Raw genomic sequence first — 23,484 nt, 5'->3', positions numbered from 1 at the left:
ATATACTGCCCATATGTTAATTTTCAAATTTCAACAACGTACGCTGCAATTCTTCTTGCATGGTAATTGGAAATATGAGCGTATCAGAGAGTAGCAAGGGGAAGGGGGCGGTTCTGATTATTGGAGCAACTGGCTTCATCGGTCGATTCATAGCGGAAGCAAGCCTTGAATCTGGTCGACCTACTTATTTACTGGTCCGGTCATTGCCCCTTAGCTCTTCTTCTTCCAAGGCCAATGCTATCAACTCTCTGCAACACAAAGGAGCCATTGTACTACATGTAAAAATACAATTTCTAGCTCTTTCTGTTAATATTTCTTTAATGGTAACTTACATGTTTTACTCATTCTAATTGAATAAATTATATAGCATTTAAATTTGTCATGTTTTTGACGGTTTAATTAAATTGTATCAGGGAATGATAAATGAGAAGGAGGCAATGGAGAAAATGCTTAGAGAAAACGAGATTGAGGTGGTGATTTCAGCAGTTGGTGGTAGAGACTTGAAGGACCAAGTCGGATTGGTGCAGGCCATTAAAGCTGTTGGCACCATCAAGGTTTAATTTTGCAGTTAGCTAATTAACCAGCCTCTAATTAATTCTATTTTATTTTATAATATATGCTTTTTTAGAGCTAATCAACCATTTGTCAATATCCAATGAACTCATTCTATTATTCCTAAAAATTTAAAAGAAAAATATTAAAGTAATTTCATATTTGTAACATTAATCATAAATATTAACTTTTTAATCTTTATTCAGTACCTAAAAGAATATTAATTTTGTAAAAATTATAATATAAACGGGTAAAGCACTAATACTCTAAGTAGAGTTAATTAATATTTTGAACTTGACCGTACAATATTCATATATACTACCCGAAGACAAAGACTCATTTTTACTCTCCTATTTCTTTATTATACTTATGGTCTTATATTTTTTTCAATATCAATTTACTTTTAAGTTTTTTACTTATTTTGAATATTTACTGTCTAATATTTTTTTTTATAAAAAAAATTAACAATTTGTTTTTTTTTTAATTGATTTAGTATTTATTTATTCATAATCAATTAATTAATTAAAATAGTTACTTAAAAATTTGGGAATAATTGAATGTAATTTCCCCAGAGGTTTTTGCCCTCAGAATTTGGGCACGACGTGGATAGAGCTGACCCGATTGAGCCAGCGCTAACGGCATACAAGGAGAAGCGTAAAATTAGACGTTTGATTGAGGACTTGGGTGTGCCCCACACGTACATCTGTTGCAATTCTATTGCCGCATGGCCCTACCATGACAAGACGCACGATGCTCTTCCACCGTTGGATCAATTTCAGATCTACGGTGATGGCTCCGTCAAAGGTAAGCAACTATTTTATTTGTCTTCCCAAACTAATATTTATTCTTCAAATATTATTTTCGGTAATTATCATAAAATCATTATATTTACGCGATCGCATACATATATTCTTTTTCCTAAACGGAAAAAGGTAATAATATTTTCATACATATATAAAACAAAGCAAATGAAGTAGTCACCCAAGTTTTGAATCATGAGTCTAAATTATGTAAGAACGCAAGTTTTTATGTATATTCATATATATTCTAACTTCTCTTGCAAATACCTATATATATATATATGTATATAAAAGTTTTCATAACTCGCATACTTATACTTAATAATGTGATTTAATTTTAAATTTATTAACAAACTATATTGGTTGAAAATGCTCATATTTGCATACATATCATGATTTTGTGCATGCATGTGTATGTATATTGAAAAATATATTTATGATTTATTGTTTTCTAAATAATTTATAATTATTTTAGTTTATCAAGTAGATTGATTAATAAATATTATTTTTATTGCAGCATATTTTGTTACTGGTAATGATATTGGAAAATTCACCATTAAAATTGTTGATGACGTTCGAACCTTGAACAAGCGTGTTCATTTTAGGCCAACCTGCAATTTTTACGACATAAAGGAGCTTGCATGTTTATGGGAAACCAAAATTGGACGTACTCTTCCTAGGATTACCATTACTGAAAATGATATTTTACTTGTAGCTGCAGGTTAGTTCATTCTATACCTACATACATTTATTAATTTTATATTTTTTTTAGATTTATAAAAGTGCAGGTAAACTATATGAAATCTTTATAATATGGTTCTAATGACAAATGTGTTCATTTTAAAAAAAGTTAATCAATAAAATCTTACAAAAAAAAAAAAATCAAATTGCTTTCGAGTGTAAATGAAAGATTTGTTTTCTTTTTTTCCCTCTAACAGAGATAAAGATCCATACAAAACATAAACTTCTTTTTCTTTCTCTCATTTTTAATATTTTTTTGTCTTATATTTTTGGATCGTAGAAAATTCTATGCCGAGAAGTATTATCGCAGCATTAACCCACGATATATTTTTTAAGGGATGCCAAGTTAATTTCAAAATTGACGGTGGTGAAGATGTCGAATTAAGCAGTTTGTATCCACATGAGTCATTCCAAACACTCGATGGAAGCTTTACTGATTTTGCTGCAGAGCTAAATATCAAATCAGTAGTTAAATAAATAATTAATTAGATTATGATAATCCATATTAATTATTTATATAAAAATGATTAGTATATTTTTCATTATGTGTCATGAAACTTATTCTATCTTTTTTTATTATATTATAAGATATTAATAATAAAAATATCATTTTATGTTTATTTATGTGTTTTCAATCAATGTCCACATAAATAAAATTTGATGACAGACTGCATATTTCTCTATCAACCCTGTGTTGTTGTAGATGGAGTATAAAAGGATTTGGAATAAGTTGACTGAGACTTAGTACGAACACCTTCTAGGATATTAACAGCTATTGTAAGTGCATTAGAAAAGGCCACAACTGGCCTATTAGCTCAGTTGGTTAGAGCGTCGTGCTAATAACGCGAAGGTCGCAGGTTCGAGACCTGCATGGGCCATTTAATAACAATATCTATTTTATTTTTTAACAGGCTTGTGAAAACAGTTTGGGCTAAACTTGGAATAAAGAAAAAAAATAAAAATAAAATGGGCTTAAATTAGATTAGATATTGGATTTGGTGTAATGGAAAATAGACTAAATCGAGTTCAAATCAAATAAACCTCAAATTAGTTTATTAATTATTTAAAACTATAATTTTAATATGTTTATTTAAAATAAAATACAAAATTGTCGGATAAAAATTAAAATAATTTTTTTTTTCTTTTTATTTGAAATTCTATAAAAAAAAAGAAAAAAGTATAAATTGAAAAAATTATGATGTTGTCTTCGTGAAAAATGAAGAATTTTCTTTTCTTCATTCCTTCTTGCTCTTTCTTTTTCTTTTTCTTAAAAAAAAAAAATACTGAATGCATTTCTGAGTCATATTTTTAAGATAAAAAATTAAAAATAAATTTTTTTTCTATTACAATATTTAACACGATAACAAAAAAGATAGAAACACTTAAAATTTTCTATTGTTTAAGTAAATATCAAAAAAAAATTTTTTGAAAAAAGAAAACAATAGATGCCAAATCTTTCTTATTTTCAGCAATTATGTATCTTACATATTTTATTATCGCAAATCCATAGATGACCTTAATTAATATAATCATACATATTAGATATTAAGTATAATTATATATATATATATATATATATATATACAAATTCAAAGATTTAGCATTTTGTTGCTTGATTTAACGAGAAAAGGAAATTAAAAAAAAGGTGAAAAGAAAAACAAAAATCATTTCCTTCCCATTGTAAATTCAATGTCTTCACACTGTAGAACGTAAAGCAACAAGAAAATCAATGTCTTCCCTTTTCTTTTTTCTTTAATGGGATACGACACATTTTCAATTCAATTGTTTGAGTGCTTGTCTTACTTATTACATTTTCAACTTTCTCTTATTCTTATTCTCTAAACTTGGTTCTCATTTATATTTATAGTATTTGGCTTAAGGTTCCTAACATGTTTTTGGGTGATTCTATTATCTCTTTTTGTATTCGATAATAGAAACAATTTTTTATTTGTCAAACCGTACTTACACACACACATATATAACTAGAGATAACCAAGAGATGTTCAACCAACCTTACATTGTTTCTCATCTTTCATCATTGATATCTATCAAAAGTTACAATCAAATTTCAATCTAAAATTCTTGCAAATATATTATTAATTAAAATATTAACTCTAATATATACATATCTTCATATCTATTTATGCAAGTCTTGTAATCTCAAAAATAAAATAAAATGTTTAAGTGTAATATCCGGAATTAATTTTAATATATTTAAAGTTAATGTACAAATATAATTTTTAAATTTTTATTTAATATACAAATGAAGAAAAATAGGTGGAGGATGAAATTAAAAACAAATTTGGAAAAAATGGGCAAAAATTTGGGTTCTATAGGTGTTTTTGAAAGAAAAATAAAAAAATTAGGGGTCAAAACGTAATTTAGCAAAAATGTACCACGTAGGACGCTCAGTCAGAAGTCCCAACGAATTGGAGCGCGTTGCAGAGCAAGGCACGCTGGTGCGGTGCCATGCGGAAGGCCACGCTGGCAATTCGTGTGACCGCGATCGGACGGTCCATATTTGTTCCCGCGTGGGTCCGAGTTCGTTTATCCTTTAAACACGATCGTACGGTCTAGATCAAATTACAATGAATGATCCAGATTCACTTTTTATTTCAACGCGATCGAATGCCCAAGATCAAATTGCAATGAATAGTATAGATTCACTTCCTATTTAAACGCAATCAGACGATTTAGATCAAATGCGATGGATGGTTTAGATTAAAAGGAGATGGATATAAATAACCCACTTCACACTAAAACCTAACACTAGCCGCCAGACCTCCCGTCGGAGAAGAAGAACCAGTTGCCGGGAAAGAAGCCGACTGCCTCCCGCCGCCGTGCCGGAGTCACCTCCGATCGCCCAAAAAAATAAAATTTTTTCATTCGCTTGAAATTCGATTTTGAGCACTTCCATGGCCAAATCAGAGCAAAAGGACTGGCGGATGAGCCAGAAACAGCGGGTAAAGTCCGGCGACGCCGCCGCGGAAAAAATAAAAAATTACCTCTGATGAGGCCCTTTTTGATTCCCGTTTCGTGTAATTTTTTCACAATTGTATTCACTATTTTGTTTCCCACAGGTTAACCAAAGAAAAATGTCCAGCCGCAAAGGTGAGTCGGCGGAGCCGCCGCACCAGAAAACCCCGCCGCTGGTAAGCTTCTGTTTTTTAACTTTTTTCGGTCAATTGAGGTTCTTTAACGTGTTTTCTCACAGGAATAAGTACAAAACCGACTAAAATTGGCTGAAACTGGTTGAAAACAGCAAACTCAAGACAAACTGCCACCGCGAGTGACGGTGCCGTCATCGGAGCACGGCAGCGCCGTTATGTCGGAATCCCAAAATTGGCAAAAAAATGTTATAGCACTGATTTTTAGTTTTTTAGGGTATTTCTAGGTACCTGGAGCATGTTTTAATCTCCAAAAAAAAATTCAAGAAACCCAGGAACCGCCAGTAAGCAGTCAAAAGTTTAGTATTCGAACGCTTATTCGGGTAAGAATTCATCACCTTATTCCCTCTTATGGAATTGAAGTTTAATTATAAATAATGTGATATTTTGTACAATTTAGAGAATCTCGATAATTAATCACAGGTCACTAATAGAGTCGGAACTAGTTATTACTCATTGTTTATCCTATTTGATTGATTTTACAGTTTTTAATGTATGATAATATACTGGAGTTGGTAAGATGATTTAGTTATGTTTTCTTGATGCATATATTACTTGTTTTGCGTGATTTACAGTTAAATTGTGAAACTGAAAATTAAATGTAAACGAAAAATTATTTGATTAAGTGAGTAAATGAATGGTAGCTTTACTGGATATCCTGAGAGATAGTGGACAGATCGGGTACATAGGAAACCCTACCGTGAATGTTGCCTCATACCAGATAGGGTATGGAAGATTTGTACTTTAGCGCGAATACCAGATGAGGTATGAGAATGACCTGTTTCATCCTCATACCGAACGATGTATTGAAGGATGGTATTTTTGGCACTAATACCGGACGGAGTATGAGGACGACCGGTTAATGGAAAATGTTGAATAAGGGTTCACGCATTGTGGGGACATCCTTATGAACCCCCATGGATACTAGTAGGCAGATAAAAAAGAAATATTGTTGTTCTGGTTAATTGTAAATGAGATAATGAGATTGTTTGTGTCATTACCTCTATAGGTTAGTTTTGAAATTTTCGCTACGGTAAGTGTACAATAAATGATTTTACTTATAATAAATGAATTTACTTAAAATAAGAGGTCCATTAGTTGTTTTCATAATTTTTGCCAACGTTCATTTCTGTATCGGTGAGTAGTGTGACATTCTTGTTAGGCTAGTGTAGCTCACTCTTTCATTCCATTTCAAATCAAGAGGACAAAAATTCATATCCCGATCCACAAGAGGGTTGCGAGTAGGATGTTCAATTTGTCTACTTTTCATTTATTTCTTTGATTATTAGTTATTCTTTTAAAAATGATCATTCCCGTAACCCTATTAGATATTCTAAATTATTGTGTAAGGAATGTAAACCCTAACACCATTATTTTATTTCTGCACTTAATTTATAATTTAATTCATTTCAAGTTCCGAGTCGTTATAGTTAGTATCAGAGCCTCATTTCTCAGAACCATTCCTTACACAAAAAACCCTAGGAAATACCAAAGAATGAATTATCATTCAATCATTCCTTGTGAAATACAAGTACATATAAATGAAGAGAGGAAAACACCCACTAAACTGAGCAGCTCGGGAGGGTTCGCTTCGAGAGGATGTTGACTGATTGTTTGAAATGCTGAAGAGACTCATCGCTACCCAGCAGGCTTGGGAAGAAAGGAGGGAGCTACCTGACCTTTCATTACTACCACAAGTTGAGCCACCCCTGCAGCGGGAGGATCTTGAGCCACCTCAGTACGACCCTACTCCTCCACAGTACCATCCGCTGCCACCATAGTATGATCCAGTGTCCCAACCATAGTACTGCCTAGCACCACCACAGTATAGGCCGGTACCCCAATCGCATCACCCGACACCACCATAGTACAATCCGGTGCCTCCGCTGTATCGTCCAGTACCACTACATGGTCATCCAGTCCATCCCCAGCACAATCCAGTCCCTCTTCCGGACCCAGTTCCTCCCATGATAGACATAGTATACAATGAGAGTTATAAAAGACTAAATCCATCTACTTTTGCAGGGAGATTTTTCTTTGAAGAGGCCGAGTACTGGTTAGCTGAGATAGAGAAGGCTTTCACGACTCTTGGGGTGATTCTCAAACAGAGAGTTATATTTGCCACCTATATACTAGTGGGTGAGGCAGGCCGCTGGTGGCAATTCAAGCAGGCCACCTTGCCCGTTCCAGTCACTTGGAAAAATTTTTTGATGGCCTTTAATGCAGAATACCTCCTAGAGCATCTTCGACATCTGAAAGAAATGGAGTTTGCATACCTAGTATAGGGTGATATGACTGTCTCAGAATATGCCCGAAAGTTCCTAGAGCTGAGCTGACATTCCCTTGAGAGCATGATGGATAAAGGCAGAAAGGCAAGAAAGTTCGAGTGGGGCCTCTGTCCTGAGATCAGACAACAGCTATATATATTCGAGTTTAGTACTTACTCGGCTGTTTTGGCCAAAACACAAGTAGTGGAGAGGAACTTTCGCATTTTTCCTATAGCAGTAGGGAACCTCAAGCCCCCGGTTTCACACTGCAGACCAGCACCTACTGCACCTGTTCAGCAGAATAAGAGACCTAGGTCAATGACTCAGGCTCCTCCTTAGATTCCAATAACAGAACGGGGCAGGACTTGCCAACACTGTCCATGGGGACCGACCCTGCTATCACCTCAACAATACCTGCCGTATATGTGGGAGTGTATAACATTACACGAGGGGGAGCTCGAGGAATCAGAATCAGACTAGACCTCCTATCTAGGACAAGGCTTACAACCTCACTCAATAGGATGCAGAGGCCAACCCAGACGTGATACAGAGTACGTACACTATCTGTAATCATCTTGCACATATTTTAATTGATACTGGTGCCTCACATTCATTTGTTTCACATGCTTTTGCATTAAACTTGAATGTATTATCTGAAAAACTTGATTCTGTATTATTTGTGTCTACTCTTGGGGAGTAAGACACTACTGGGGGAGGTTATATATATAGCCTGTGTCATAAACATAGCAGATACAAAATTGAGGGTGGACTTAATAGAGATTGACATAGGGGACTTTAATATAATCTTAGGAATAAACTAGCTAGCGACGTATCACGCCACCTTAGATTATTTTCATAAGAAACTTGTATTCAACCTCCCTAATAAGGAGTTATTTACAAATTAATAAAATTCTCTAACATTTTTTCTCTCATGGTAATTTTTCCTATTAACAAGTGCTTTAACTCGGCTATTTTCTCTAACTAAGCAAACCCAAGAAAGAAATTTATATTCAAGAGATTCCGGTAGTTTAAGATTTTTTGGATGTGTTCCTGGATAAACTACCCGAACTGTCAGTAGAGATAGAAGTTGAATTCACCATAGACCTTAAACCAGACACTCAGCCTATTTCGGCTGTCCCTTGTCGCATGAGCTGTGTTGAGATAGAGGAGTTAGGAAAATAGATCAATGAATTATATAATAGTAGGTTCATCGGACATAGTGTGTCTCCATGGGGTACTGGGGTCACATTTATAAGGAAGAAGAATGAGATGTTAAGGTTATGTATTGACTATAGAGGACTGAATAGGGTCACGATCAAGAACAAGTATCCCCTCTCCAGGATCGATGACCTTTTTGATCAGTTGTAGGGTGCCAAAATCTTCTCCAAAATAGACTTGCGTTCAGGTTACCATCAGGTAAAGATCAAGGCAAAAGACATTCCCAAACTAGGTTTTCGGACCAGATACGGACACTATAAATTCTTGGTCATGCCATTTGGACTAACCATCGCACCAGCCATCTTCATGGATCTAATGAACATTATTTAGCATTTTGTTGCTTGATTTAATGAGAAAATGAAATTAAAAAAAAAATTTCTTTTCATTGTGGGACTAAAGGTGAAAAGAAAAACAAAATCATTTCCTTACCATTGTGATATATGTAAATTCAATGTCTTCACACTGTAGAACGTAAAGCAACAAGAAAATCAATGTCTTCCCTTTTATTTTTTCTTTAATGGGATACGACACATTTTCAAATAGGTCATTAGTCTTAACCTTTTTAGAATATGTAAGCTCATTTTCAATTCAATTGTTTGAGTGCTATATATTTATGCTTGTCTTACTTATTACCAATAACTTTCTCTTATTCTTATTCTCTAAACTTGGGTCTTATTTATAGTATTTGGCTTAAGGTTCCTAACATGTTTCTGGGTGATTCTATATCTGTTTTTGTATTCAATAAAAGTTTTCTAAAGACAACTTTTTATTTGTCAAACCATACTTACACACACACACACATATAACTAGAGATAATGAAGAGATGTTCAACCAACCTTACATTATTATATGTGCAATCGTAAATAGTTTCTCATCTTTCATCATTGATATCTATCAAAAGTTACAATCATATTTCAATATAAAATTCTTGCAAATATATTATTAATTAAAATATTAACTCTAATATATACATATCTTCAGATCTAGTTATGTAAGTCTTGTAATCTCAAAAATAAAATAAAATGTATATAGATTGTTTTCCTCTTAAAAATTAAGTTATTAGATGCATGGTAAATAATTTAACCATTCGTTGTTTTTGTAATAAAAACTATAAATTAAATTAGTTAAATATTATCTATATAGATATGTACATATACTGATAGTATTAAACTTATATTTTAAAATTTAGAGATATATACCTTATTGCTTGTCTATATCATCAATAAGAATAATTCTCATTCAATTCTAAACACGCATCACTTCGAACCAAATATGGTACATTATCGCATTTAAATTATAATAATACAATAAAAATTAGCATAGAGGGTGTAACACCCAACATTTAATTTTTTATTTTTATTTTTTTAATAAATATAATTATTTATTAATTTAATTTAATTTAATGAAAAAGAAAAGGGTAAAAAAAATTAATTAAGGATTAAATTGAAAATAATTTTGGGAAAAAAAGGGTGAAAATTTGGATTCTAAAGGTATTTTTGAAAAAAAAAAATGAAACCGGGAGTCAAAACGTAATTTAAAAAATTATGCCACGTCAGATGCCCGATCAGAAGCCCCGACCAAATAGGATGCGCCAGGTGGCAAAGGCGCTGATGCGGGAGGCCACGCCGGGGGGGGGGGGGGGGAGCCACGTGGGAGTTGCGCGTGTGCGCGATCGAATAACTGAGGTCTGTTCTTGCACGCACGGACGTCCCATATTGAATTGCGATGAACAGTTCAGATTCACTTCCTATTTAATTACGATAGGATGATTCAGATCAAAAGCGATGGACGACCTAGATCAAAAGCGGATGGGTATAAATAACTCCATCTGCACCCAAACCCTAACCCTAGCTGCCAGAATCCCTCGTCGGAGAAGACAACCCAATCGCCGAAAATAGTTAACCCGAGGCGGATCACCGCCGTCATCGGAGCACGGCGGAGTTGCCGTGCTGGATTTTTAAAATTGGCCGAGTAGGTCATGGGACTAATTTTTGGGTTTATTTGGGACATTTGTAGGTACCGTAAGCACGTTTCAGTTCCTGAAGAAAAATTCAGGGAACCTAGGGACCACCAGTAGGTGCAGTAAACCATTTAGCTTTTCAGCGTCAAATCAAGTAAGGATCCCTCATCCTATTTCCTATCATAGAATTGAAGTTTGAATAAATAATAATACGGTATTTTGTACAAATTAAATAGATGTGCATAGTTAATTACGAATTGCTAATAGAGCCCGAATCGGACATTGTTCTCTGGTGATATTATTTTACACTCTAAAAGCATGATGATATCTGATTTATCTATTTTAAGGTTTAAATGCGTATATTACTGTCTTACTTGATAACTATTTGATTTTGAGATTTGAGACATGATTGCATTACCTGATGCATGCTTATATGTTTATATGATTATATTTGATTTGGTAACGGAAACTAAGAAAAAACAGGAAAGGGGTGTGATCAAATAAACAGATAAGACGACAGCCTCATTAGATATCTTGAGAGATGGTGAACAGACCGGGTTCATAGGGAACCCTACCGTAAACTTTGTCTAATACCGGACGGGGTATGGAGACTTGGTCATTTGGCCCCCATACTAGACGAAGTATGGGGTTGGTCGCTTCACCCTCATATCGGACGGAGTATTGAGATTTAATGTCTTGGCGCTCATACCGGACGAGGTATGGGGTCGACTATGTAATTAAGATTGTTAAGGGAAAGAGTTCACGTGTAACGGGGACACCCCTATGGATTTCCATGGATACTAGTAGGCTGGTGAAATGAGAAACGGTTATGATTTAGTTTATTGTTAATAAATGCGAATTTATAATATGTTCTATGTTGCTGATCGTGCATAAAGTTATGATCTGTATGACATTATTGATTCTATAATTTGTTTTCATAAATTTTTCAATGGTAAGTAAAATGGTAAATGATTTTATTTTGATGAAAGTATTGGTTTAAATTTAGTGCTCTATTGCTTGTTTTTTATTTTTTACTAACATTTACTTTTGTGCCGGTGATATAGTGTGATGTCCTTACTGGGTTAGTATAGCTCACCCCTTATTTAACCATTTCAGATTAAAAGTACCTGGTTTCCGAGCTCGATCCGCAAGAAAATTGCGAGTAAATGCTAGATACTTTGAATTTTCATTTACTTTTCTCATTTCTCGTGTTTCTTTCAGATGATTCATTGCGTAATGTTTGTTTAGTACTTTTAAGTTATTGTGTAAAGGATGTAAATCTTAACATTTTATTTCGCTTCCGTACTTAAATTATTATATATTTTCTTTTGAATTTTCGGGATCGTTACAGCGAGAATTAATTGAAGATATTTAATAGTTACTCTAAAATTAACAAATTTTTTTAAAATTTTTTAAAAATATATATAATAACAATTAGTAAGATGAGTTTGAATGGTATAACGAGTTAATTATTATTATTTTAAAATATTAACCATTATAAATCTGTTAGTTCAAAAATCAGTTTGATTATTTTACTTGAAAGAAGTTTAACTAGTAAACTTGCAACTTCTTTTAAAGAAGATATATACGTGTATATATATATATAATTTTTGCTGGTGTTTTCAGCAACCGCGGCAAGATTGAGTAAAGCACCGGTCTTTTGTTATTGTAAACCTGGCTTCGTTTGCTGGTGGAGCTGCATGGGACTCCATTGCTGAGGATGAGAAAGCTGGTGCTAGAGGAATAGTAATGAATTAATGTATAGATAAATGTAAATTTTCTATAGTCCCCAACTTTCAAGATCATCTTCAGTTTTGCACCTATACACATTTTAATTGAAATATCCATCAATAATAAAGCATTCTATTCATCAAAACTCTTCTAATTTTCTCCTATTTCATTTGTATTCTTTAAGAGTAAAAATATTTTTCAATTAATTTTTGTAGATAAAAAATTAGTCAACGATTACTCTGTTACTAAGGAAAATGAGGTTAATTGATTCAATACTTAACTATTATTTATTTATTTATTTATATAAATTTAGAATTAATCATTTTAAAGTTTTTATATCTCCAAATCCTTATCTTTTAATCATTTAAAAAAATTAACTTAAAAATTTTGAAATTAAAAATTAATTACGATAAAATAGTTTCTTAGAAATAAGCTAAAGAAGAAATAAGTAAGCTTTTCGAGGTTATAACACATGCTTATTTTGGAATAATATATTGTCATTTTGGTAGAAGATATTAATTTCACATTTGTGTATGATGGTTGACAAGGACCGTGTTATTCTTCTCTTTCCAATCATTAGATGTCCATGAAGGGATAATTAATGCATCTTAGTTTAATTACATGGTTGTATCCCAGAGATTAAGAACAGATAGAAGCCTATCCATGTATATACTTAAATTAAAATTTCATTTCTCTTGCAAATTAAGGTATTCAAATTTTTATACAAAAATCTACGAAAATATTTCAGTCCTTTACATGGATATTTATTTTATCATTGGTTAAAAATATTTAGATAGTTTAAAAGAGCTGCAAAAGCATATAAAAATTACTTACTGACTAAATACTTCGTGGCCTCACCACCACCACAAGCCGTCAGTGCCAATTTAAGGAAACTATTTATATGTAGAGTCGTAACCACTAATTTTTAAGAGACCCATAAAATAATCATAAAAAATACATTTTCTATTAAATTTTTTGACATGGCAGATTGCGGATTCTCCTCTTCTAGGTTGACTATATATTATTTCAATTGTTTTTTTTTTCCTCTTCTTCCCCAAATCTTGATACATCCTAAATAATACCTTATGCAATATTTTATACATGTACCATAAATAATCTAATGAATTCTATTAAATGTATTTGTGAAACAATTAAATATATATAAATTAACCTGATCTGTCGTATGATCTTGTACACCCTTTATTATTTTTATCCTTGATAAGTTTTTTTTTTTTTTTCTATGCTACTTATTTTTATCTCTTTTTTGAAATTATACATTTTTGTTCGTCTTCTTCTTTTGAATTGATTGTTCTTTAAACTATTTTTGTAAATAATAACTTGAAAGATTATTTTGTTAAAAAATAAGATAACTTTTACTAACGAGTAACACTTAAAATATTATCGGGTGAATTAACAACGAGAAACAAAGAAAGACACCGCTTATTGTAATGATAAAAAAACTCATAATGAAATACATCAATAAGGAAGGAAATAATAGTTTATCTAAGAAGATATATATACCACAATTTAACTACTTTGAAGAAGGCATAATTCGCACTTCAAAAAAACTCTTAGATGCACTTTATTGGTGTGAAGAATACATTTTTTATCGAGTTCAGAAGTACTTTTACTTTGTGAAAATTAGTCGAGAAACAGTAATCATAAGCAAATATGGTAATAAAATTTTACAATTCTTAGATATATATTGCTTACTATATGTTAGTAAAGTAATAAATTTTTTCTATAAAGAGAATAGATAATCTTCTTATTTTCGAGGATTTTACCATCTTTTTTACTAACTTTTTGTTAGGTATTTCAAGTACATCGTTTTATTTTTACTATATATATATATGTCCATCATTTTATAATAATATATAATAAGAATTTTTAACTTTACAAAACAACCAAGTTGTATAAAACAATATTAAAAACTATAAAGACAGAGATACATCATGTTTAAAAAAAAAACTGAAAAATTTAAATTATAAGAAAAATTTGCAAACCTAATATTATACAACTAAAACACAATCAACATACTAGATGGAAGGAAACAATGAAGATTAAAAGATTTAAAAGACTAGGCATTTAGTATTATTATTTAAGATTAAAGGAAATAATAGTTTATCTAAGAAGATATATATACCACAATTTTATTACTTTAAAGAAGGCATAATTCGCGCTTCAAAAAAACTCCTAGATGCACTTTATTGATGTGAAGAAGTATGTTTTTTATCGAGTTCATAAGTATTTTTGCTTTGTGAAAATTAGTCGAGAAACAATAATCATTAACAAATATGGTAATAAAATTTTACAATTCTTAGATATATATTGCTTACCATATGTTAGTAAAGTAATAAATTTTTTCTATAAAGAGAATAGATAATCTTCTTATTTTCGAGGATTTTACCATCTTTTTTACTAACTTTTTGTTAGGTATTTCAAGTACATCGTTTTATTTTTACTATATATATATGTCCATCATTTTATAATAATATATAATAAGAATTTTTAACTTTACAAAACAACCAAGTTGTATAAAATAATATTAAAAACTATAAAGACAGAGATACATCATGTTTTAAAAAAAACTGAAAAATTTAAATTACAAGAAAAATTTGCAAACCTAATATTATACAACTAAAACACAATCAACATACTAGATGGAAGGAAACAATGAAGATTAAAAGATTTAAAAAACTAGGCCTTTAGTATTATTACTTTAGAATCTCGAAATTAATATTCAGTTTCATTATTTGAGTAGCTAAATATCTCTCTATAGACATACACACACACAATCGTTCATCTTATTTATGACCATAAGTTTCTCTTATTTTTAGTTTTTCTTCTCTAAATTTGAGACTTATTTCTAGTGTTTGGTTCATATTTCTTAAAGTATTTTTTGTGATTCTATATCTTATTTTTTAATTTAATAAGAATTTTTGAGAAATAACTTTCTCACTTAAAGATTATTATTTTTTCATATCTTATATATATATATATATATATATATATATATATATATCTAGAGATAGCCGAGAGATGATAAACCAACTTCAAATTATTATACATACAATGTTCAAATAAGATCTCATACTTCATTACTAATATTTTTATAAGATTACAATGAAATTCAATATAAGATTCTTGCATAATGTACTACTGAACAAAACAATATGTATGCAAGTTTTTTCCTCCTAGAAGTCAAATAATTAGATGCATGTTTAGCGGCTTAATGATTCCCTGATCCTCCTGTAATAGAAAAAGTAAGTTGTATTAATTAATTATGATAGATATATGATGTATATATATACACACATACTGACAGTATTAAACTTGTATACTAAAACTTAAAGATATGTACCTTCCTCCTCGTCTTTATCATCAACGAGAACTAGTCCGGCCTCATCCCAAACTTGAAGTACTTCAAACTTACTATAATACATTCTTGCATTCAGGTCGTAATAATACTACATAAATTAAAATAAATGAAGTTAATTTATAAGATATTTAATTACTATTTCAAAATTAACAAATTTTTTTAATTTTTCAAAAAATATATATAATAATTATTAATAAGAAGAACTTGATTATATGAATGAGTTAACTCTCGTAACATCAAATTATGGAACAATAGAAATCTCTCAGTGTAATAATCAATTTAGTTATTTAAATTGAAAGAAGTTAGCTAATAGTTATGAAACCTCTCTTAGAGAAGATACATGTAAATATCACACTTCTCTATTTTGAGGGATCCCTCTTAGGATACCAGGCTTCCTCGACTCCTAATAGACGGGCTTAGAACAAGAAGAGGGTGAGTAGTCTCTGCCGTTGCAGGTCTTTCTCCTTCCGTCGAGACGGCCCTCTTTTCTTGCTCACCGCGGCACGAAACCATGATATATATATATATATACACACACATACACACGCAGACATACACACAGTTTATTATAACATTTTATTAATGAATAAAAGAAAATTAAACAAAATCAAATGAAAGTAGCAGATATAATTAAAAAGTATATACGCTTACCCTGTAGATCCGTCCAGTGACCATACGCCTCTCCTCTGCTAACCAACCAGGGAGTAGCCAACGATATGAAGAGTTCGTCATGTCGTAAAATATGCTTGTACTCCCAGGTTGTCTCCTATGTCGGCGATTCAAAATTTTTTGTTCGATTATCGCCAACGTTTCCAGTGATGGCGGATAGGTTGAATGAAGCACTAGCCTTTCATTATTGTTAGCCGGGGCTTCATTCGCTGGTGGAGGTGGATATGGCTCCATCGTTGGTGTGAGAGGGATAATAATGAATTATTTGGACAAGGAACAAACGCCGTTGTTTTTAATTTGCGTGAATGGAATAGTGGGCAGACCTGCCATTTTATAGGTCAAACCTAGGGGTAACTTAGTAAAATCAAATTGCTAAAAAGGTCTTGATAAATTTGAAATTTGCAAATACAAGTACCCTCTTTCTTTATTTTCTATTTCCCACCCCAACTCTCAAGATCTTCTTCAGTTTTGCCCCTATTGACATTTTAATAGAAATATCTATCAATAATGAAACCTTTTATTCATCAAAATTCTTTTAATTTTGTCCTATTTCATTTTTATTTCTTCACAGTAAAAATATTTTTTAAAGTTATTATCTTGTAACAGAAATAAATAAAAAAATATAAAATTTATTATTTTAATAAAACGATTGCAGTTAATTGAGTTAATAGTTAATTTTTTTATAAATTTAGAATTAATAATTTTAAAATTTTTCTATCTCATGTCCTTAAATTTTAATTATTTAGAAAAATTAACCTAAAAATTTTAAGATTAGGAATTAATTATGATGAGGGGTATAAAAGAATTTCTAGAAATAAGTTAATGGCTTCTTCATAATATTAATAAAATTAAGGGTTTATATTGTAAATATAAATTCTTATATAAATGAGTTATGATGGAAAAGTATTTTCGGTAATAAATCTGATAGTATTAAATGCCAAACGACTAACTATTTTAATACAAATATTATATTATATATAAATATTACTTACCAAAAAATTTAATATTTATGATTATACATATCTATATTTATTGCGATAGGATTTAGCTTCCAAAATATTTCATGGCTAGGATAATATGTGTGCGTGTGCATATATATATATATATATAATTGAGCATAAGATTTAAAACACAATTATAACTTTTTCATTCAAGTGCTAGACCATTTGAGCTAAATGTTCTTATCAATATATATTTACTATTCTAGTAATGCTTTACATATAAAAATTTGTACAAAATTTATTAAAAAAACTGATGTAATATTATAAATGGGCATTATATATTAAGTAAAATAATTATACTTTTTGAACTAAAATAAGCTGTCTAATTAGTTTAAAGAAGATTTTTTGCAAAAAATACTATAAATTTAGTATTAATGTCTTTTTTTTTATGATGTATGAATATATTAATATTAGATAACAAAAATAATACAAGTATTTAAAATATAATCTCTATTTTTTTATTGATTTTTAAAATTTTATTTAAATTAAACTTAAAATACAAAATATATATTTTAATGGATATTTTTTATTTTTTAATAATCAAAGAGTTTTCCTGATTGGGTTTGAAAACAGAAGATTATGAATCTTGTGTAGTAATATATGAACTTAATAGATATTAACCAATCTCAAAACATTTTGAAATCCATAAGGAGAGAGAAAAACAAATGTTGAAGTTGGAAAAGATTCACACTTCAAGAAATGTTATTGGCATGATGACTAACATTGTCCCTTAAAAAACTGTAAATCATAAATGATTATAGTGGGGATGGATTTTAACTAGAGATTGAATTGAAAATCTCTACTTTAATTGGTAAGAATTTAGAATGACAATTTTTCGTAAAATAGTCAATTAGGATTTAATGGAATAAATATGGATGTTTTATGAATGTTTCTTGACGAAATATTACATATAAATTTGGAATAATTTAGAGTTGAACCAAATTCTTGTTAGGCAATTGAAATGACATAATATTTTTTTTTTACTCTCTCATAAAATTTATATAGGTCATACGTAAAAGGTAAATATATATGAACTTCTAATGAAAAAAATATATGTAATCAGAGGTCTTTTCTAATTGCTTTTCTTTTTTCAAGCAAATGAATACCCATAAAAATGATTTATATTCAAACAAGAAATTGTATTTAGAAACATTGTGAAGAGAAAGAGAGGATGAAAAGTATTTTGAGAACACGTTGTGGAAATAGTGAAACCATTTATTTTAGCTAAAAAGAGGAAACAAAAAGGAAAAATGTACAACAATTTGAGAGCTCGTCAAATAATCTAGTAATATTTTATGTATATGCATAAATAATCTAGTGAACTCTACTAAATGTATATGTGAAACGATTGAATGTATATAAAATAAACTGATTTGCCATATGATCTTTTAGAGCTTTTATTGTTTTAACCTTTGATAAGTTTTTTTTTCTACATTATTAATTTTTATCTCTTTTTTGAAATTCTACATTTTTGTTCATTTTTTCATTTTGAATTGATTGTTATTTAAACTATTTTTGTAAATAGTACTTTGAGAAATTATTTTTTAAAAAAAATAAGATGACTTTTATCAACGAGTAACATTTAAAATATTGTCAGATGAATTTAACAACGAAAAACAAAGAAAGACACCATTTATTGTAATGATAAAAAAACTCATAATGAAATATATCAATAAGGAAAGAAAGAATAGTTTATCTAAGCAGAGATATATACCACAATTTCACCACTTTAAAGAAGGCATAAGTCGCGCTTTAAAAAAATTCTTAGATGCACTTTATTGATGTGAAGAAGTGTATTTTTTTTCGAGTTCAGAAGCATTTTTGCTTTGTAAAAATTAGTCGAGAAACAGTAATCATAAAAAAATATGGTAATAAAATTTTACAATTCTTAGATATATATTACTTACCATATGTTAGTAAAGTAATAAATTTATTTCTGAAAAGAGAATAGATAATCTTCTTATTTTCGAGGATTTTATCATCTTTTTTATAATTTATTATTAGGTATTTCAAGTACATTATTTTACTTTTACTATACACGTCTATCATTTTATATTATATCTTTATATCATAATATATCATAAGAATTTTTAACTTTATAAAACAGCCAAGTTGTATAAAACAATATTAAAAACTATAAAGACAGAGATACATCATGTTTTCAAAAAAAAACTGAGTAATTTAAATTACAAGAAAAATTTACAGACCTAATATTATACAACTAAAACACAATCAACATACTAGATGGAAGGAAACAATGAAGATTAAAAGATTTAAAAGACTAGGCCTTTAGTATTATTGTTTTAGAATCTCGAAATTAATTTTCAGTTTCATTATTTGAGTAGTTAAATATCTCTCTTTGGACATACTCACACACACAAATATTCATATTATTTATTACCATAAATTTCTCTTATTTTTAGTTTTTCTTCTCTAAACTTGAGACTCACTTGTAATGTTTGGTTCATAGTTCTTAAGGTATTTTTTGTGATTCTATATCTTATTTTTTAATTTAATAAGAATTTTTGAGAAATAACTTTCTCACTTAAAAGTTATTATTTTCTCATATTTTATACATATATATATATATCTAAAGATAGCCGAGAGATGATAAACCAACTTCAAATTATTATACATACAATGTTCAAATAAGATCTCATACTTCATTACTAATATTTTTATAAGATTACAATGAAATTCAATATAAGATTCTTGCATAATGTACTACTGAACAAAACAATATGTATGCAAGTTTTTTCCTCCTAGAAGTCAAATAATTAGATGCATGTTTAGCGGCTTAATGATTCCCTGATCCTCCTGTAATAGAAAAAGTAAGTTGTATTAATTAATTATGATAGATATATGATGTATATATATATACACATACTGACAGTATTAAACTTGTATACTAAAACTTAAAGATATGTACCTTCCTCCTCGTCTTTATCATCAACGAGAACTAGTCCGGCCTCATCCCAAACTTGAAGTACTTCAAACTTACTATAATACATTCTTGCATTCAGGTCGTAATAATACTACATAAATTAAAATAAATGAAGTTAATTTATAAGATATTTAATTACTATTTCAAAATTAATAAATTTTTTTAATTTTTCAAAAAATATATATAATAATTATTAATAAGAAGAACTTGATTATATGAATGAGTTAACTCTCGTAACATCAAATTATGGAACAATAGAAATCTCTCAGTGTAATAATCAATTTAGTTATTTAAATTGAAAGAAGTTAGCTAATAGTTATGAAACCTCTCTTAGAGAAGATACATGTAAATATCACACTTCTCTATTTTGAGGGATCCCTCTTAGGATACCAGGCTTCCTCGACTCCTAATAGACGGGCTTAGAACAAGAAGAGGGTGAGTAGTCTCTGCCGTTGCAGGTCTTTCTCCTTCCGTCGAGACGGCCCTCTTTTCTTGCTCACCGCGGCACGAAACCATGATATATATATATATATACACACACATACACACGCAGACATACACACAGTTTATTATAACATTTTATTAATGAATAAAAGAAAATTAAACAAAATCAAATGAAAGTAGCAGATATAATTAAAAAGTATATACGCTTACCCTGTAGATCCGTCCAGTGACCATACGCCTCTCCTCTGCTAACCAACCAGGGAGTAGCCAACGATATGAAGAGTTCGTCATGTCGTAAAATATGCTTGTACTCCCAGGTTGTCTCCTATGTCGGCGATTCAAAATTTTTTGTTCGATTATCGCCAACGTTTCCAGTGATGGCGGATAGGTTGAATGAAGCACTAGCCTTTCATTATTGTTAGCCGGGGCTTCATTCGCTGGTGGAGGTGGATATGGCTCCATCGTTGGTGTGAGAGGGATAATAATGAATTATTTGGACAAGGAACAAACGCCGTTGTTTTTAATTTGCGTGAATGGAATAGTGGGCAGACCTGCCATTTTATAGGTCAAACCTAGGGGTAACTTAGTAAAATCAAATTGCTAAAAAGGTCTTGATAAATTTGAAATTTGCAAATACAAGTACCCTCTTTCTTTATTTTCTATTTCCCACCCCAACTCTCAAGATCTTCTTCAGTTTTGCCCCTATTGACATTTTAATAGAAATATCTATCAATAATGAAACCTTTTATTCATCAAAATTCTTTTAATTTTGTCCTATTTCATTTTTATTTCTTCACAGTAAAAATATTTTTTAAAGTTATTATCTTGTAACAGAAATAAATAAAAAAATATAAAATTTATTATTTTAATAAAACGATTGCAGTTAATTGAGTTAATAGTTAATTTTTTTATAAATTTAGAATTAATAATTTTAAAATTTTTCTATCTCATGTCCTTAAATTTTAATTATTTAGAAAAATTAACCTAAAAATTTTAAGATTAGGAATTAATTATGATGAGGGGTATAAAAGAATTTCTAGAAATAAGTTAATGGCTTCTTCATAATATTAATAAAATTAAGGGTTTATATTGTAAATATAAATTCTTATATAAATGAGTTATGATGGAAAAGTATTTTCGGTAATAAATCTGATAGTATTAAATGCCAAACGACTAACTATTTTAATACAAATATTATATTATATATAAATATTACTTACCAAAAAATTTAATATTTATGATTATACATATCTATATTTATTGCGATAGGATTTAGCTTCCAAAATATTTCATGGCTAGGATAATATGTGTGCGTGTGCATATATATATATATATATAATTGAGCATAAGATTTAAAACACAATTATAACTTTTTCATTCAAGTGCTAGACCATTTGAGCTAAATGTTCTTATCAATATATATTTACTATTCTAGTAATGCTTTACATATAAAAATTTGTACAAAATTTATTAAAAAAACTGATGTAATATTATAAATGGGCATTATATATTAAGTAAAATAATTATACTTTTTGAACTAAAATAAGCTGTCTAATTAGTTTAAAGAAGATTTTTTGCAAAAAATACTATAAATTTAGTATTAATGTCTTTTTTTTTATGATGTATGAATATATTAATATTAGATAACAAAAATAATACAAGTATTTAAAATATAATCTCTATTTTTCAAATATAATCTCTATTTTTCTAGTGATTTTTAAAATTTTATTTAAATTAAACTTAAAATACTATATATGTTTTTTAATGGAGATTTTTTATCTTTTAATAATCAAAAAGTTTTCGTGATTGGGTTTGAAAAAAGAAGATTATGAATCTCGTGTAGCAATATATGAACTTAATAGATATTAACCAATCTCAAAACATTTTCAAATCCATAAGGAGAGAGAAAAACGAATGTTGAAGTTGGAAAAGATTTACACTTCAAGAAATGTTATTGACATGATGACTAACATTGTCCCTTAAAAAACTGTAAATCATAAATCATCATAGTAGGGATGGATTTTAACTAGAGATTGAATTGAAAATCTCTATTTTAATTGGTAAGAATTTAGAATGGTAATTTTTCGTAAAATAGTCAATTAGGGTTTAACGAAACAAATATGGATGTTTTATGAATGTTTTTTGAAGAAATATTATATATAATTTTGGAATAATTTAGAGTCGAATCAAATTCTTGTTAGAGAATTAAAATGACATAACATTTTTTTTACTCTCTCGTAAAATTTATGTAGGTCATACATAAAAAGTAAATATATATGAACTTCTAATGAGAAAATTTTCTGTAGTTAGAGGTCTTTCTTCGTTGGTTTCCTTTCTCTAGCAAATGAATGCCTATGAAGACAATTTATATTCAAACAAGAAAGAGTATTTAGAAATATTTTAAAGTGAAAGAGATGATGAAAAGCGTTTTGAGAACACTTTATGAAATAGTAAAGTTGTTTATTTTAGCCAAAAAGAGGAAATAAAGAGGGAAGATGTATGACAATTTGAGAGCTCCTCAAGATGCTAGTGAGATAGATCATATAAGGAGCCAATATTTTGTGTATGTTGAGTTAAAAATTAATTAAACTTAAAGATATATTTATTATAT

At 29.6% G+C, this 23,484-nt stretch overlaps 3 protein-coding genes and 1 non-coding gene across 4 annotated transcripts; 2 read left to right on the top strand and 2 right to left on the bottom strand.

The window, feature by feature from the left end:
• LOC110824010 (leucoanthocyanidin reductase-like) lies at positions 1 to 2,570 on the top strand. The gene is made up of 5 exons (XM_022054516.2): positions 1 to 278; positions 414 to 554; positions 1,125 to 1,356; positions 1,870 to 2,073; positions 2,374 to 2,570. Exons 1-5 carry the CDS (start codon positions 60 to 62, stop codon positions 2,568 to 2,570), a joined length of 993 nt encoding a protein of 330 aa, XP_021910208.2. The 5' UTR covers positions 1 to 59.
• Positions 2,571 to 2,897: 327 nt separating this feature from the next.
• On the top strand, positions 2,898 to 2,971 carry TRNAI-AAU (transfer RNA isoleucine (anticodon AAU)). The gene has a single exon. It is a non-coding gene; the product is annotated as a tRNA-Ile (tRNA).
• A 12,516-nt stretch (positions 2,972 to 15,487) lies between these two features.
• Positions 15,488 to 16,918, bottom strand: LOC148268727 (uncharacterized). The gene is made up of 3 exons (XM_088212306.1): positions 16,467 to 16,918; positions 15,798 to 15,903; positions 15,488 to 15,685 (listed from the first exon to the last, which is right to left on the bottom strand). Exons 1-3 carry the CDS (start codon positions 16,716 to 16,718, stop codon positions 15,666 to 15,668), a joined length of 378 nt encoding a protein of 125 aa, XP_088068432.1. The 5' UTR covers positions 16,719 to 16,918; the 3' UTR covers positions 15,488 to 15,665.
• A 3,186-nt stretch (positions 16,919 to 20,104) lies between these two features.
• On the bottom strand, positions 20,105 to 21,535 carry LOC148268726 (uncharacterized). The gene is made up of 3 exons (XM_088212305.1): positions 21,084 to 21,535; positions 20,415 to 20,520; positions 20,105 to 20,302 (listed from the first exon to the last, which is right to left on the bottom strand). Exons 1-3 carry the CDS (start codon positions 21,333 to 21,335, stop codon positions 20,283 to 20,285), a joined length of 378 nt encoding a protein of 125 aa, XP_088068431.1. The 5' UTR covers positions 21,336 to 21,535; the 3' UTR covers positions 20,105 to 20,282.
• Positions 21,536 to 23,484: the final 1,949 nt, after the last annotated feature.

This window comes from Carica papaya, chromosome 2 (genome assembly GCF_054855325.1).
Source record: "Carica papaya isolate Zhongbai chromosome 2, ASM5485532v1, whole genome shotgun sequence".
Lineage (NCBI taxonomy): Eukaryota > Viridiplantae > Streptophyta > Magnoliopsida > Brassicales > Caricaceae > Carica > Carica papaya.
The sequence above is the reverse complement of the archived record's forward strand: the minus strand, read 5'-3'. Positions and strand labels throughout refer to the sequence as shown.